General features: G+C 38.2%; 1 protein-coding gene across 1 annotated transcript in view; it reads left to right on the top strand.

Annotated features, from left to right (window-relative positions):
* myripb (myosin VIIA and Rab interacting protein b) overlaps window positions 1-16,559 on the top strand; it is a 264,368-nt gene that overhangs the window by 155,658 nt on the left and 92,151 nt on the right. Inside the window, 1 exon segment of the mRNA XM_042752063.1 lies at window positions 12,282-12,503. Coding sequence (XP_042607997.1) covers window positions 12,282-12,503 — 222 coding nt within the window.

Below are 16,559 nucleotides of genomic sequence, written 5' to 3' on the forward strand. Positions count from 1 at the left end.
CTGTGACTCATTGCTTCAGAAGAGAGGCGTACGGAGCTAAATATATGGACACTGTGTAAATCATATAGTCAAGTAAAGTCAAGTCACCCTTATTTATATATGTATATTTATATATTTATATTATACTTATAATGACTGAGTACAGCAAGTGAGTCCTATGAAACCTGTTAAAGGGATACTCCATCCCAAACTGAAAATTTTGTCATTATTCTCTTTACCCCATGTCGTTCCAAACCCGTAAAAGCTTTGTTCGTCTTCAGAACACTATTTAAGATATTTTGGATGAAAACCGGTATGCTCTTCTGTGTCAGCCGCGCTGCACCGGTTCGCTGTTTGCTTTCAAACCAAAGCGTACTATAAATACACGTAAAAAATGTATCCTTGTGGTGCGGCTGATACAGAAGAGTGTACACCGCCTGTGTACAGCTCAGAATTGCCAAAATGGTGCAACGCTGATTTGGAGAGACACAGAGGAGAGAAATTGTGGAATAAAGTTTTTTTATTTTTTTTATTTTTTTTAAGTATTCTCATCGCTTCTTAACGTTAAGGTTGAATCACTGATGGCAGATGGACTATTCTGACGATGCTTTTCATACTTTCCTGGACCTTGATACTGTTATTTATTTGGCAGTCAATGGGACAGTCTCAAGCCTCCCTGTTTTCATCCAAAATATCTTAAATTGTATTCCGAAGACAACAAAGCTTTTACGGGTGTTGAACGACATGGGGGTAAGTGAATAATGACAAAATTTTCATTTTGCGGTGGAGTAACCCTTTAAGTATGTGTCCCGGTTATATTTCACACTGAATTAATTCTGTATTGTTTATATTATTTACTCAAGGAAATTAATCAATACTTCTCTTTGTTCATGTGTCACACTACTGTGCCGGAAGGAACACAGAGTCGAGAGTAATCGAGAGAGTCTTTATTAATCAAACACCGGGGTAAATCCAACATGGAACACAGGAGGAAGACACACGTACTGACTTGTAGACACAACAAAACTGAACTGAAAGGACTAGGGTTATAAAAGGCAGGATAATAGGGGAAACACAGATGTATGGAATGACTAGATTAACGGGGACATGGAACACATGGGGAAGAAACTAGACACACCTGGAGTCAAATTAACAAACCACAGGAGACAGAAACTCGGTCACAGGGGCAAAAACACACATATAGAGTCCAGGGGTGTGACATCATGGGATGTACATGTTATTTTAACTGTATACAGTTTTTTGCACTGTTACTTTCTGACTGATTGCATGTCGACAAGCAAGAAGGGAAAAATATAGAGTGGCTGAGAGAGAAGGTGTGTGTGCCATTTGTGAGTATGCTGGGTGAAGTGATCAATCTGTGCAGTATAATCAGCGGAATGTAATGTTAATAGGTCTATTATTATGACCAGTTAAGGAGGAACTGAATTATTAGAGGGGAAGTGATGCATGTCTGGTATGGTGCCCTGACCATTATAATCAATGTTTAATATATCCTGTCATAAACCAGACCACAAAATAAGCACACACTCTTTTTCTCTCACATATGATGTGCTTTAAAATCATTCATTCATTCGTTCGTTCGTTCGTTCGTTCGTTCGTTCGTTCGTTCGTTCGTTCGTTCGTTCGTTCGTTCATTTGTTCGTTCATTCATTTATTCACAGATTCATTGTATTGCAAATATTTTTGCCATTCATGTTTCTTATCAATGCAATGCATCCACTATTCAAGTCACAATGCACTCATTGTGTACAGTAAATAACATACCCAGTTGTTTATTCTAATACAGCTAAAATGGATTAAGCAAATAAGGTTGTGTGTATCCTAGTATCCCAGTGCCCTAGTAAAACAGATCAATATCTCTAACCACTCTGTGATCTCGAATGCAGATCTATCCATGAAGTGTTTAGTGGATTCCAATACAGGAGCTTTGCTGAATAGCAATAGAAATAAAATGTGAAGCTAAAGCTTTCTCCTGTACAAAGCCTAATTAGTTTTTTTGATACATAAAACTGATCTTACATCACTTAGGTAAAGGAGGATTAAGTTAAATGCCCTTATGTATCATTTTAGATACCAATAAAAGTATTGTCAATTATTGACAGATGATTATCATGGCCTAGAAAAAATAATTACACACAAAGATGACATGCATATAAGCAAAAAATAAAAAATGTACTTTATAGAACTGTATATGCAAATTTACATAGAAAAAAATATTCTGACTTGGCCTGTATAACCCAAATAATTTCTCTATTTAGCCTGCTTGGTGAAGTTGAATATCACTGCTCTACTCATAATTTGACTCTGCAATGCTTATTAAATGTTTGTTTGCTTTGGCTCACAAGTCTTAGGAAACACTAAATTATATTTACTCATTCATTATTTAGATCTCCTAGCCCATTTATCTAATTTATCTCTTCTTTCCCCCAAAGCCATTTTATATCACCTGATTTAGTTATTGGTGAGAAATAACCTCACTAAAACAGAACTGGCAGTTTTTCATTATTAATATAGTCCTATGTGTATGTGTGATTGTGGGTATGTGTGTGGAAGACTGAGAGAAAAAGCAATAAAAAAGGGATATGATTCATTCCATCTAGAGTCTCATGTATTCATATTTTATTATTTAAACCAAATATTACATATTATAGACTTAAATATCAATAAAAATGTTTGGCCACATTTAGTTTTTGTTTTAGTTAGTAAAATTTTATTTTCAGGACCATGGACAACATAAGCACATTATCAATGACAGTTCATAGATCTGTGATAGAACCACTGCTGGACCCACAGCTCAAAATGACCATTCACCCAAAGTACCCCATAAATCCTGCAAAAGGTATGAGGAATTCTGGGAACTGTTTTAGGTTCTGAACTTATATAAACTCATATAAACACTGTCCTACAAGCTCATTGCCATGAGCTGAATGATGGACTATCTGAAAGTGAGCAGATAGTAAGCAATAATGCAGCTGTCATTGACTGGTTATAACCAATGCAACTAAAATATGTCAATGACAGCGCCAAATGTACCAGTGTCCTCAATGTAACCATCCCAAAACAATTACTTCACATCCTCCAGTCTGCATTATTCCAATCTTACATACACAAATACCCAGTCCAAACAGCTGGAATCAAACCTCATCAGATGAGCCTATTTGAATAATATTATTCAAAGACATTGAATGCTGATGTTCCTCTCTCATAGGCTTCTAACATGGGAAGCATGTCCATTTAAGACTTGTTGGCATTTTTTTAAAAGTAGGTCAAAAATGTAAATACAACCTATTGGGTTGTATTTGTGTCGACTTATTGTGAACAATTCATTTGTGCATTCAAATAATAATAATAATAATAATAATAATTACAATTTCATAACTGGATCTAACAATGAAACAAGAGACTTCTCTCTTGCCATGTATGCAGGACTTCTCTAATCATTATGTTTCCTTTAAGTAAGTTTGATTGAAGAATTTAATGGAATGATCATTTGTTCTTGCTGATTTTCTTACACTTACTTAGCTAATACATAGACCCATGTGTGTAGTGGTGGGCAGACTAAATATATTGCTCATTTGCCTAGCTGGACGTATATGAGCATGTGAGTCAGGGCATCAGAACTTTTCCCTGTGGGCTGGCTGACCTGTAAGCTGCCTATGGAACCAACATTTCAATGGGATCACAAAAGCATACCCTACACCTGGCTCTTCCATTGGCACCTTATTTATGTAGTCTCCTACCTGGTTTTAGTCAGTGACTGTAACACAGCAAATATATAAAATAAAAGCAATAATTTAACTACAATTCAGTACAGAAGTGGACAGCAAGGAAGGTGTTACACTTTAAAACATCAAGTGGTGGCAGCGGTGGGATGCCACTAGGGGCAGTAGTGAGTTATTTTTTTTTTCTCAAAGTCTTGCGACTGTATACCGGATTTTTTTTTTCCCGGCCCGTAACTGAAGATGGGGCCAAAGAGAACTTTGGCGGGGCAAGCTAAGGAAGTTTCTGATGGAGCCACAGGAGGATGAGACAGTGCTGAGATGGAGATGGGTAACCTTTCACAAGATGTTTCTCTCCAAGAGCTAAAAGATCTGTTCCAGACACACATTACCATGCAACAGGCACGAGACAGCCGAATGGAGCAAGAAGTAACTCGTCAGGAAGGACGATGGAAGGCCCTACACCATCAGTTCAGCCAGCTTCAACAAGAAGTGCATGTCCGTACTACTCCTGTACCTAACCCAGGACTCGGCAGTAGTACTCATGAGGGCCCTGCTTCTCCTTCCATCCAACAAATTTCTCAAGATTTCCTGCAGAGTTCTAGTAGCAGACAGCCAGCAGCAACACCAATTCCTCATCAGAATGTCTACTCCGAGCTAGGACATTCGACTGTACAAAGGGAGCCACACCTGCAACAGCTGTCAGAGGTAGATGACATAGAGCACTATCTCGCCACATTTGAAAGAATAGCTGTGGCTGTTTCTGATGCTGCAACTTTGGCCGATGTCTTCTTGTCAGCTTGACGTAAGAATCAAGTATGGACTTATAACCAGTGGCGGGGATTCAGAGAACCAAAAAGTCAAGGGAAGATGTCCCAGGGCGGGACCAAGACCACAAGTGAAGGTAAGTCTGTGGGTGATCGGGGTGGTCCTGTCAATCAAAGCCCTAGCCAGAAGTTTAATAGCAGGAAGGGTGTTGTGTGTTATCAATGCGGACAGGAAGGTCACATTAAACCTAGGTGACACAACAATTCTTCTACTAATGCTTATTTGTGTTGTGTGCCACGACCTGTCTACACTGAGCAGAGAGATGTCCCCTTGCATTATGAGGATGTAGTCCTTAATGGTCAGGAAGTATGGGCCTTAGTGGACACGGGTAGCATGCAGTCATTGGTTCGCACAGATTTAGTTTCAGAGAGTTTCAGAAATTCTGTTTCGAAGGTACCTATCCGTTGCATTCATGGAGATGAGAAATGTTATTCTACAGCAGATGTTCATGTAGAAGTGCAAGGACAGGTTTATTTGCAGAATGTTGGTCTGGTAGATGATCTTCCATACTCAATACTTTTAGGCCAAGACTTACCGGTGTTGTTTGATTTGTTACCTGGTAGGCGTGAATGCAATATAGCTGAAACACGGTCTATTGCTAGGAAGAGAGAGGAAGATATCCAGTATGTCAGTGCATTGCCTTTCTTTGATTCTGACTTGGATGCTCAACCAGGAAAATCCCGTAAGCCGAAGAGGCAAAGGGGACAGGAAAAATGTAACTTTGTTGCTGACAGTATTGAAGAACCCCTCTCTGAACAGCTTAAATCACACTTTGTGGTCCTGCAAGATATAGGCCAATTGCAACAGGATGATATAGAGATTGGGCCATTGTACAGAGAGACACAAGGGTACCATAGTCAGGAAAGTTAAGAAAGCCATGAGAGTAAGATTTTTTTACAAGATGGAGTGTTGTATAGGTGGCAGGGTGAAGAGGCAAAGATGGTTGTGCCCCAGAAGGCAAGAGAGTTGGTGCTTCAGCTAGGCCATTCAGTCCCATGGGCAGGTCATTTAGGGAGACAAAAGACCATAGCTTGTATTGGTCTTCATTTCTTTTGGCCCAATCTGAGAAAATATGTGGGGGACTTTTGTAGGAGTTGCCCAGCATGCCAATATACCACTATTAGACGCCCCCCTTTAATCTCTTTTAGAACCCCTACCTGTGATAGGCATACCATTTGAACAGCTGGGAATGGATGTGGTAGGGCCCCTTGAGCGTAGTAAAACCAGGAACCGGTACATATTGGTTATCAATGATTATGCCACTAGGTATCCTGAGGTTTTTCCCCTTAAGAAAGTAATGGCCAGGAATGTAGCTCTTTGCCTTGTTCAGCTGTTTGCTAGAGTGGGTTTCCCTAGGGCCATAGTAACTGATCAGGGTTCCAACTTCATTTCTAAATTATTAAAGCAAGTGTATCAGTTGTTAGGGATAAAGGGACAACACCCTACCATCCACAGACAGATGCGCTGGTTTAAAGATTCAACCAGACCCTTAAGCAAATGTTATGCAAATTTGTTAATGGTATGGAGGTCGATTGGGACCAGTGGCTCCCTTATCTTTTCCATGGCCTCCATGGGGTCTTCCTCTTTTGAACTGCTGTATGGACGGGACATCCGTGGACCCTTGGCCCTTCTGAAGGAAACCTGGAAAGGTGGCCACAGGATCCCTGGCTCCCAGAGTGTTGTTTCCTATGTCCTTCAAATGAGGGAAAGGCTTGAGAGTATGACACAACATGCTCACAGGAATTTGATTGAATCTCAAAGTTGACAGCGAACTTGGTATGACAAAAAGGCTAGAGCCCGAAGTTTTCAGCCAGGAGCTAAGGTATTGGTGATGCTGCCTAGTGACAATAGTAAGCTACTGGCTAAATGGCAAGGACGCTTTGAGGTGATTCGGAAGTTGGGGTCTACCACCTATGAGATTGCCGTACCAGGGCAGAGCCGATCTAAATGGGTACTCCATATCAACTTATTAAAAGCGTGGCATGAGAGGTCAGATACTGGAGTGGAGGTCCTAATGCTTCACCGGGTGGAAAATGAAGAGGAGGTTTGTGAACAGTATCTGCCCAGTCCTTCTAATGTTACTTTGGGCTTTCAACATCTGTCATTACATCAACAGGCTGACGTTCAAGGTCTCCGTAGCCCAGAGGTGTTTAAAAAGACACCTGGAAGAACTAGTTTGGTACAGCATAACATAGTACTTTGTGATGGAGCATTACCTCGACAAAGGAGTTATCGTGTGCCTGAAAGACTCTTGACCTCTCTAAAAGAGGAAGTGGATCAAATGTTGATTATGAACATCACTGAACCCTCTCGAAGTGATTGGTGTAGTCCTGTGGTGTTGGTTCCAAAGAAGGAGGAGTTTTTTTGTGGACTTCCGTTATCTTAATTCCATCTCTAGATTCGACTCCTATCCAACACCCAGGATTGATGAACTGATTGATCGCCTAGGCCAAGCTAAATGGATAACCACTATTGACCTTTGCAAAGGTTATTGGCAAGTCCCCTTGACTGCCCAGGCAAAAGAACTGACTGCATTCCGCACACCTTGGGGGCTCTACCAATTTTCTGTTATGCCTTTTGGGTTACATGGGACTCCTGCTACATTTCAGAGGCTGATAGAGATGGCGTTGTCCGGCCTTTCTGATTACGCAGCTGCATACTTGGATGACATTATTGTGTATAGTTCATCCTGGGAGCAACATCTCCAACATCTGAAGGAGGTATTCCATCGCATCCAGGAGGCGGGTCTCACCATTAACTCTTCCAAGTGTGCTCTAGCTAAAAAGGAAACGGAGTACCTTGGGTATGTAGTCGGTAATAGGGTCATTAGACCCCAGCTTCAAAAGATTGAGGCTATCCAAAACTGCCCTCTGCCAGAGACAAAAACTCAGATCCGATCATTCTTAGGGATGGCGGGTTGGTACAGAAGATTTGTAATTTGCCTCGTGTGGCACCCCTGACTGATTTGACTCGGAAGAATTGCCGTAACCGGGTTTGCTGGACAGAGGAAGCAATGGAAGCTTTCCAGGATATAAAGCCAGTGCTTTATTACCCTCATTTTGAAAAGCCATTTGTGTTAAGTGAAAAAAAAGTGACGTGACATTCAGCCAAGTATGGTGACCCATACTCAGAATTCGTGCTCTGCATTTAACCCATCCGAAGTGCACACACACAGAGCAGTGAACACACACACACACACTGTGAACACACACCCGGAGCAGTGGGCAGCCATTTTATGATGCGGCGCCCGGGGAGCAGTTGGGGGTTCGATGCCTTGCTCAAGGGCACCTAAGTCATCGTATTGAAGGTGGAGAGAGAACTGTACATGCACTCCCCCCACCCACAATTCCTGCCGGCCCGAGACTCAAACTCACAACCCTTCGATTGGGAGTCCGACTCTCTAACCATTAGGCCACGACTTCCCCCAAACAGATGCCTGTTACAGACAGATGCCTCTGATATTGGCATTGGTGCAGTGCTCGTTCAGGGTGAGTCAGACAGTAGACATCCAGTGGCATACGTCAGTAGAAAGCTGTATCCAAGAGAGGTATGGTATTCTACCGTTGAAAAGCAGTGCCTGGCGGTAAAGTGGGCCTTAGATACCTTCAGGTACTACCTTCTTGGTAGAGAGTTTACCATTGAAACTGATCATTGACCATTGCAGTGGATGGACAGAATGCGGGATACCAATGCTAGAATTACCCGCTGATACCTTTCTATGCAGCCTTACAAGTTTAACATCCAGCATGTGCCCGGGAAAAGTAATACAACTGCTGATTTCCTCTCCCGCTTACCAGCGTGAGATCTTAGGTGGGGGGATGTGTGATGGCCTGGATTTAAACAACACAATTCTTATACATTCATCTTTGCAGTTGATCAAGTAAAAGGACATTACTATATTGGTTTGGTTTACGATCTTTATTTCTCATTGTACTGAGTCAATGCACGGGCTTAGTTATTTGGCTTAAGGTTAAAACATTAAAACCAGTTAAAATCCTCTTTGGCTAAAAAGTGATTTATACAAACATAGTAAATCATTAAAGCTCATTCTTGTAATTAAACTGACTTGAAATGTTTAATACCTGGTGTGTTGTGGGAATGGACCAGCCTAGTGACAAAGAGATTCAAACAAGAAGTTATTCTGTTTTATGGGAATTCTAAAGGAAATGAGACTTTGTTAAGTAGAATCCTTTTCCATTAACTAAAATTTATCCATGGCTCTAAATTTAGTTAAATGTATTGTTCATTCCAGGGTTGTTGTTGTTGTTATTGTGAAAATGTGTATGGTTTTGTTTCCCCTTTTTTGTTTCATGGTGCTGGCCACCTCCTATAAATTCATTGTATGTTTTGTCTAGTGAGGTTGTTACTTATTGTACCCTGGTAGAGGTGGTGTGGAATGTTGTCCTCGGTCAGTTTGAGAGGCTCACGCCCAATTATGTCCTTTGTGAATACTGGATATCTCCTGTGATGTAATCTGAATGGAATACAATTTTTGGTGTTTTTCCTCTCTAATGAGGTTTGATCACTTTTTATCTTGCGCAAGCAAGAATGAATAAAACTATCACAATTGAAGACCACTTTTCTCCCTGTTTTGTGGCTATGGACTCATTTTTTAGTTGTGATCTGCTCAGGCTCGTGACGGATCTTTCACAACTGCTGACGCCAGGCTTGTGACGGATCTTTCCACCACTTTAAAAATCACCGCTGTGCAAAATAGACACATCCACTCACACATTCACACACTCACAGACACACATACACAATTACACAAACTCAAATGAATTGGTATGGCTATACAAATAACTAGGGCTGGGCAAAAAAAATTGATTTTTTGATTAATCCTATTTTTTATTTTTATTTTTTTTAAATGACGTCGATATCGATTCTCAAAAGCCACGAATCAATCTTTTCCGGTATTTCTTTCAGCAAACATTTAAAACAAGATCTGATTAATATGAATCTTTTCATTAGTCCTCTTCACTAGATGTTACCCTCTTATTTACCTTGCGGGATGTTACAACAGGAAGTCTGTCAATCATTCAGTGCTTATCATGGCGGAGATGCTGTTGACAAGAACCAAGAACAAAGCAACGTGTGATTTGCAATGCTCAGGTGAAATGCAATAGTAATATTACAAATCTGCAGAAGGATTTGACATCATGCATAGAGGCACCATGATTTCCGCAATGAATGAATGAATGAATGAATGAATGAATGAATGGCGGATGGTGCGACGCACTGTTTTGTTTACTACATACTTACTAAAGTGCGGACGATGCTCGCCGTGTTTTCAGCTTCGGCTGTCTCACTATGATGAAATGATTACACAAATATCATATCCAGCTGCTCTGAGAGTCACTTCAGTAGCATTTTATCATTTAATTTGACAAAACTACTGTCACATCACATACACAGCAGCAGCAGCAGTGAGTTCCTCATGGCAACCCGTCAAAATAAAAGTTTAGTTAAATGTGAAGAAACTGTCAGAAATATATTACTATTTAGCAGTCTTAAGACTCAGTGTAACAACAATACTATTACTAGTACTATTAAATATTAATAAAACTTTGTTTTCTTTTTCATTTTAACAGTAAGCCTCTTTTGTGCAGCACTTTGTTTGCCAAAAAATAAAAGGGTTTTTCATTTGATTAGGATCAATTAAATTTAATGTTTTATGCCTTCATCTGATTACCAGAAAAATTAATAAGAACATTTTATATGGTCCTATTATTGTTTAAAAAAGGACCCCATACAAAAATACATTTGTATGTGGCCCTATTATTGTTTAAAAAAGAGCCCCATACAAAAAAAGAATAGGTTTAAAATACAGGCCTGTGGCACTTAATTTATTTAATTTTTTATAAATTCACCATTTGTAAACTAATGTTTACAGTTATTTTTTAGAAATATCAGTAGCATTTGTATTAAAACTATATTCACTGAATGTAATCAAAAAAAAAAAAAAAGTGTATCTAACCAAGAATCAAATCGAATCGAGAGCTTGCGAATTGAAACCGAATCGACTCAAATCGCCAAAACATTATAGCCAAAACAAGTCAGAAAACTGAAATCAGATCAGACCCAGAAAAATTAAGCTCTGATAAAACATTCCTGTTTACTTTTGTTACATTTTTATAATGTTTTGTGTAACAAAATGCTTTCTCTGTGTTCAGGTTTGACATTAGTAATAATTATTCAAAAATTAACCCTTCAAATCAACATTTAAAAAAAAAAAATCTAAACCTTTAAAAAAATAAGTATGTCTAAAAACAATTAGAGAATTGAGCTATATAGGAATCTGTGGGTTACACCATGGAATTGCAGATGTTTTTCCTATTTTACTCCCACTAGATAGCACTAATCAAGCTTTAAAAATTGGATTTCAAAGGGATTGACTCTATTTTAACATGAAATACTACATTAATTGAAAAGTTATATTAATTATTACATAAATATTAATTAGTACCATGATATTGTCTCAAAATACAAAATTTTGTGTGGGCAAAGCTTGGCAAACTTTAGGTAAAAGTAATTAAGTAATATTCTCCTTTTTGTATTTTACAGGCTTAAGTATATAAATTCATTAAATATATTAAAAACATTGTAGACTGTACATTTTGTACAATTTTACATTGTAAAACAGGGCCACTGTCTGGTAGAGTTCAGCTCCAACCCCAATTTAACACACCTGAACCAGCTAATCAAGGTCTTTCTGGGCATACTAGATATTTCCAGACAGGTGTGCATAGGCAAGTTGGAGCTAAACTCTGCAGGTAGTAGCCCTCCAGGAATGAGTTTGGACACACCTCCACTAGTTTATGAGTTTACCAGATCAACGCCTTCTAGTGATGAATCATTAGATTTATTTATTTATTGCTTTAAATTAATCACATAACACTAAGCTGTGCATAATGTAAACCACAGGGAGACCACAGACGGATTTCACTACCTGAACTACATTAACATAAAGTCATATTGTAAAAGAAATAGGCCACAAAAGAAAGATACATTTTTCAATTTAATGTATTCTTCAAATTATAATTTAGTATAATATAGTATTTTTGTGCTGTTACCATGGGCAGGACTATAGCCTTGAAGCCTCAGAAGGACTGGACTAGAAAATATGCATCCTCACTAGAATACAGCCTTCCATTTGAGAAGCACTCTAACTCGAAATAGTATGACGTAATAAAGCTTTGGTTGCTGAAATCACATAGTTTGCAAGTTTGATACAAAATCCAAACCAATGATTTGAAACAAAATCTTATAAATGTTTTGAAGCTTAATTAAGGAGTGTTTTACATGTTTCCATCAATACAGCTCACTAGATTTCAGAGGACAGCAATACAGTGGGTATCTGCTGTGGGCTGTGTTCAGTTTTTCAGTGCCAGTCCAGTTTTGTTGTGACTTTATCCAAATATTTGTGTCTGTTTGTGTGTGTGTATAAACAGAGACTGACAAAGAGAAATGAAATAGACTGTATCTGAATGCCCCACACTTCTGCAGAATTATTCTTCCTTTAATTTTTCATTCCTCGCAGAATCTCCAATTATTCTGCATGACTGTGCGCCTTCAACCTCTCCTTCAGATGCACTTGCTCACCTTTCTTTTTCTCTCTCTCTCGCTCCATCCCCTTGTTCACATCCCCCTCCTCTCCCTTTAACCCCTCCCACTCCTTCTCTCATTCGCTCTCCTCCAACCCCTCCCCTCCTATCCCTCCATCTCTCTCTGTAGTGAAATGAAGCAGGAGCTGGAGGAGGAGGGTAGTCGCTGTTTGCTTCTGTCCAAACAGCACAAGTTCAACGAGCACTGCTGCATCCGCTGCTGCTCTCCCTTTACCTTCCTGCTCAACCCCAAGCGCCCATGTCTGGACTGCCACTACAACGTCTGCAAATCCTGCCGCACCTACAGTCAGAGCGAGAGGGGCTATATCTGTGCCGCCTGCCAAAAGAGCAGGTAAGTGTCCTCTGGCATACACGTACATGTGTGTAAATACATATACATAAGGATAGAGGGGCCATGTCTGTGCTTCCTGGTAAATGGACATGTTACAAAATGCACAGTGTTATGCAATTACATCTGGACAAGGAAGACACCACACCTGCTGGTGTACATGGCAACACACACATTGTTCAAGCAGATTGCAAGGGGCACATGGAAATAAGGAAATAAAACAAAACATGTTTATAGCGTGATTTTGTTTTAGACATACAGTATTGCTTGATTATTTATAAATGGCTCTTAAAATATAATGCTAAATGGTTTAAATATAATAGGTATTAGGCACAATTTTCTGGTTTCGTGTTTAAGAATATGTGCTAGAGCATTATTGATGGAACTGTTGGGGTACTTAAGGAATAAAATAAAAGAGGTTGTTAAATCATCTTCCTCATCAACTTGAACATCTTGAGGAGTTCCCCTGACCCAAGAGGGTGTTCCGGAGTGAATGAAAGCTATTTGTGTATTTTTATGGCAATAGTGGTCCATGTCATAAAATAAAGTGTGACTGATTATTAACAGGTTAACAGTTTTGTTTTTCAAACTAAGCTAGCATTATTTTTACTTTTCAACATTATTATTATTATTATTATTATTATTATTATTATTATTATTATTACTAGCATTTTTTGCATCAGCATTTTAAATATCTGTTGCGTTTTTGTCACTTTCAGTGGCATATTTGCCAACAGCCTGGTTAACATCTTACCCAGATATTTATTCATGCTTGAGCGGTGATAACCCTTTTTCAGCCCTGTTTGATTTACTAAATGCTGGCTTTTACGACTGCTGAATATGTACCCAGCCCATTGGAGATGTGATGGTGTGTGTGACTGTGTGTTAGCGTTTTTCACAAAGCAAGACTGGAAAGATAGGAGAGAGCAGGAAGAATAAGTAGAGGTTGGACTAGCGAGAGAGACGGTGAGAATTTCTACAGCATATGTTGATTATTTATAGATTTAGTTGGTTATGTGGTCTAAATGCATGTGGATTGAAATAAAATATATAATTCTGTCATTATTTACTTACCCTCATGTCATTCCAAACCTGAACTGTGATTCTTTCTGTGAATTTCTCCTTTTTATTGGACCTGTAACAATACAAGTGTGAGTAAAGAATAATTTGAATAACTCTTATTTTGGGTAACTGTCTCTTTAAAATGTACAGCAGTGTGAATCAGTGGTGTGCAGCACAATATGAATCAATCAGGAAAATACATCCCATCATCCCTTTGCTGTTTTTCGCTCATACTGTCTTATTTGCTGTCTCCCTGTCTTCATATCTTTTTTTCTCTCACGTACACTCTGTGCCTGAGGCGTGGATTCTCCACCAGGATTAATTCTCAGCTAGTTTCCTTTTATGTTCTTTCCATGAAATATTTGCTGTATGAAAAATCTGACTCACAGATTGCATATTACCAGATATCCACATGTATTTCATGGTAACAGCAAATAATGATTTCCTATGTCTCTTGCTTAGCAATATTTCAAGAGACGTACCCCGGCTTTCCACTCACAAAACTGGTTATGGCAACAAGGAATGAAATTATGCGTTACTTAAAATGTATGCGGTTATGTAGTCAGATGGCCTTTTGAGAGAGCTGAGAATCACCATCTAAATTAAGTTTTTTGTTTGTTTGTTTGTTTTTTTGATGTAATGATCATCTATGCATAATAAGGAAAGCATTTTAATTGCTTCTGTAAAGAGCATATAATGGCATTTATACTGGGTTGGTCAGTGATATGTGACATTTGCATAGATATCATTGTCCCTTTCTTTAAAAAAAAAAATGCACAAATGTATATTTACATTTATACAATTACACTGGATGTCTATTGGGCAAAATATTATAGATAGTATTACATATTATAGAGGTGTTTTTGCTGACGTGATTATATTCTTTCATTAAAAACTACTTTTTTGTTACATACAGTAGGTACAGTAATTCCAGTAGATGTAATACGTGTGTGTGTGTGTGTGTGTGTGTGTGTGTGTCATTCCTCATATGGGTAAAAGTCGAAATTATTTTCTGTAGTAATATGTTACAGGTAATGTCAATATTTCATTAACCTTGAACATTCTTTTAGGTAGGTGCATCATGTGCAAGTGTGCGTGTGTTTGTATGAAAGAGAGAGAGATGCTGACTCAGATGTTACAGTCACACATCTCCACTCACACTTACACTTAACACATTCAGTAAGACATCACAACAGTGTATGTTCCCTTTTAAACATAAAAATGTGTATTTTCATGTTTGTGCAAGTTTATGTTTATGCCATTATAAAGTTGAAGTGAGATTTGTCTCTTTACACTGTCATTAAGTATCACTGCATCTTGTAAGCTCCAGACAGCAACACAGACGTGAGCGTTTGGATGGCGCAACACACAGATGGTGAAATAATGTTGTGTGCATGTGCAGATGGGGCCTGACAAGCATAATAGGTTGAGGTCTGCTCCAATCTTCCAATCTGTGGGTGGGTGTATAAGAAAGATACAAGAAAGCTGTGTAAAGCCAGAGCCGAAGAAGAAACATCTAGAAAACTTTGTGTAATGAAAAGTCTCTCTCAGCATAACCTGCATCCATCTGTGAAATTAAAACCACCAGATTTTGCATTTCAATTCAATGTCATATTTAAAATGGAAAAATCTGTCTAAGGAATATAAAGTTCAAAATATTTGTTCAACAGCATTTGTTTGAGATAAATGTCTTGCACTAAATGTCTTGCTTTAAAAGTTCTGCACTACTGGACATGCGGACATTAATATTATTTAAAATTATATGATTAATCAGACTAATAATTTTGATTGCTGAATGATTAATGGGCTGAAACAGGACCATATCTACAGACATTAATATCACAGATTCTTTTGGTGGGTTTCTGTGACTTGGGCCAGTATGAATCTAGAATGCACTAGCATTGTGGTGGCACCACTCACACACATTATATTCAGAATATAATGTAAGTTTAATACATAATATTCAGAATAATTCTTCTTTAAAATGATACAGAACATTTTTACTGCAATACAGATTTACAGATGCTTTTAATGTCCATTCATACACACACAGGAACACGGGGCAGTCATAAAGTATCCTATGGATGAGGATGACGGTAATTGAAGAGAGCAGAGCAGCTTTTAAATGTTCTGTAATCTGAGTTGACAGAGAGGAAGCCGCCTGGGAAGATGTGTTCAGTCAAAATTGAATTATACGTCTCCTTACTTGACCCTCTCCTGAAGGCTTTTACCTCATATACACTGCTAACATGAGTGCAAGTGTGACTGAGTTTGAGACTTCCAGGAAGTACCATATAGTGTATATATATATAGTATATATAATATGATGGAAGTAGTCACAAACTCAGTCACAAGAATCCTGAAAAACTATCCCAAGAAAAATCTAATATCCAAAAAAATCTATATCCGCAAATACCAAATACATTAGGCAGCACATTTAAAAAAAAAAAAAAAAAACATATCATTTTCTTGATAATAATAAGACATTATTCTTGAGCACCAAATCGGCTGCATTTCAGCCTTGCCATCACATTAATAAATGACTTTTTAAAATGCATTTAAATAGGAAAAAAGTTATTTTAAGTTAATATTAAGTAATCATTTATTATATTTAGAATTTAAGAAAAAAAAATGTAAGTAATAATATTTCATTATATTACTGTGTTTTTGGTCAAATTAATGCAGATGTCAGTATAAGAGACTTCTATCAAAAGCATTAAAAAAATATTACTGACCCCAAACTTTTGAATGGTAGTACATATATCATTTATTATTACAAAAACCTAGCAATCAATATATTATTGCATTAAACTAATATTTTACTTGGTCATATTCACAGTTTTAATGGGTCTTGAAAATCATGTGTGTTTGTCATATTGTGTTGGCAAGCTGCAGCTGTAAGTTTTATGGCTAATTGTCATTTTTCAGTGCACATTTTAGCACCAGCCATGTACTATTGTGAGCATGTGACACATATAACATCTCTGTGATTGTGTT

Source organism: Cyprinus carpio, chromosome B24, assembly GCF_018340385.1.
Source record: "Cyprinus carpio isolate SPL01 chromosome B24, ASM1834038v1, whole genome shotgun sequence".
Taxonomy (NCBI): domain Eukaryota; kingdom Metazoa; phylum Chordata; class Actinopteri; order Cypriniformes; family Cyprinidae; genus Cyprinus; species Cyprinus carpio.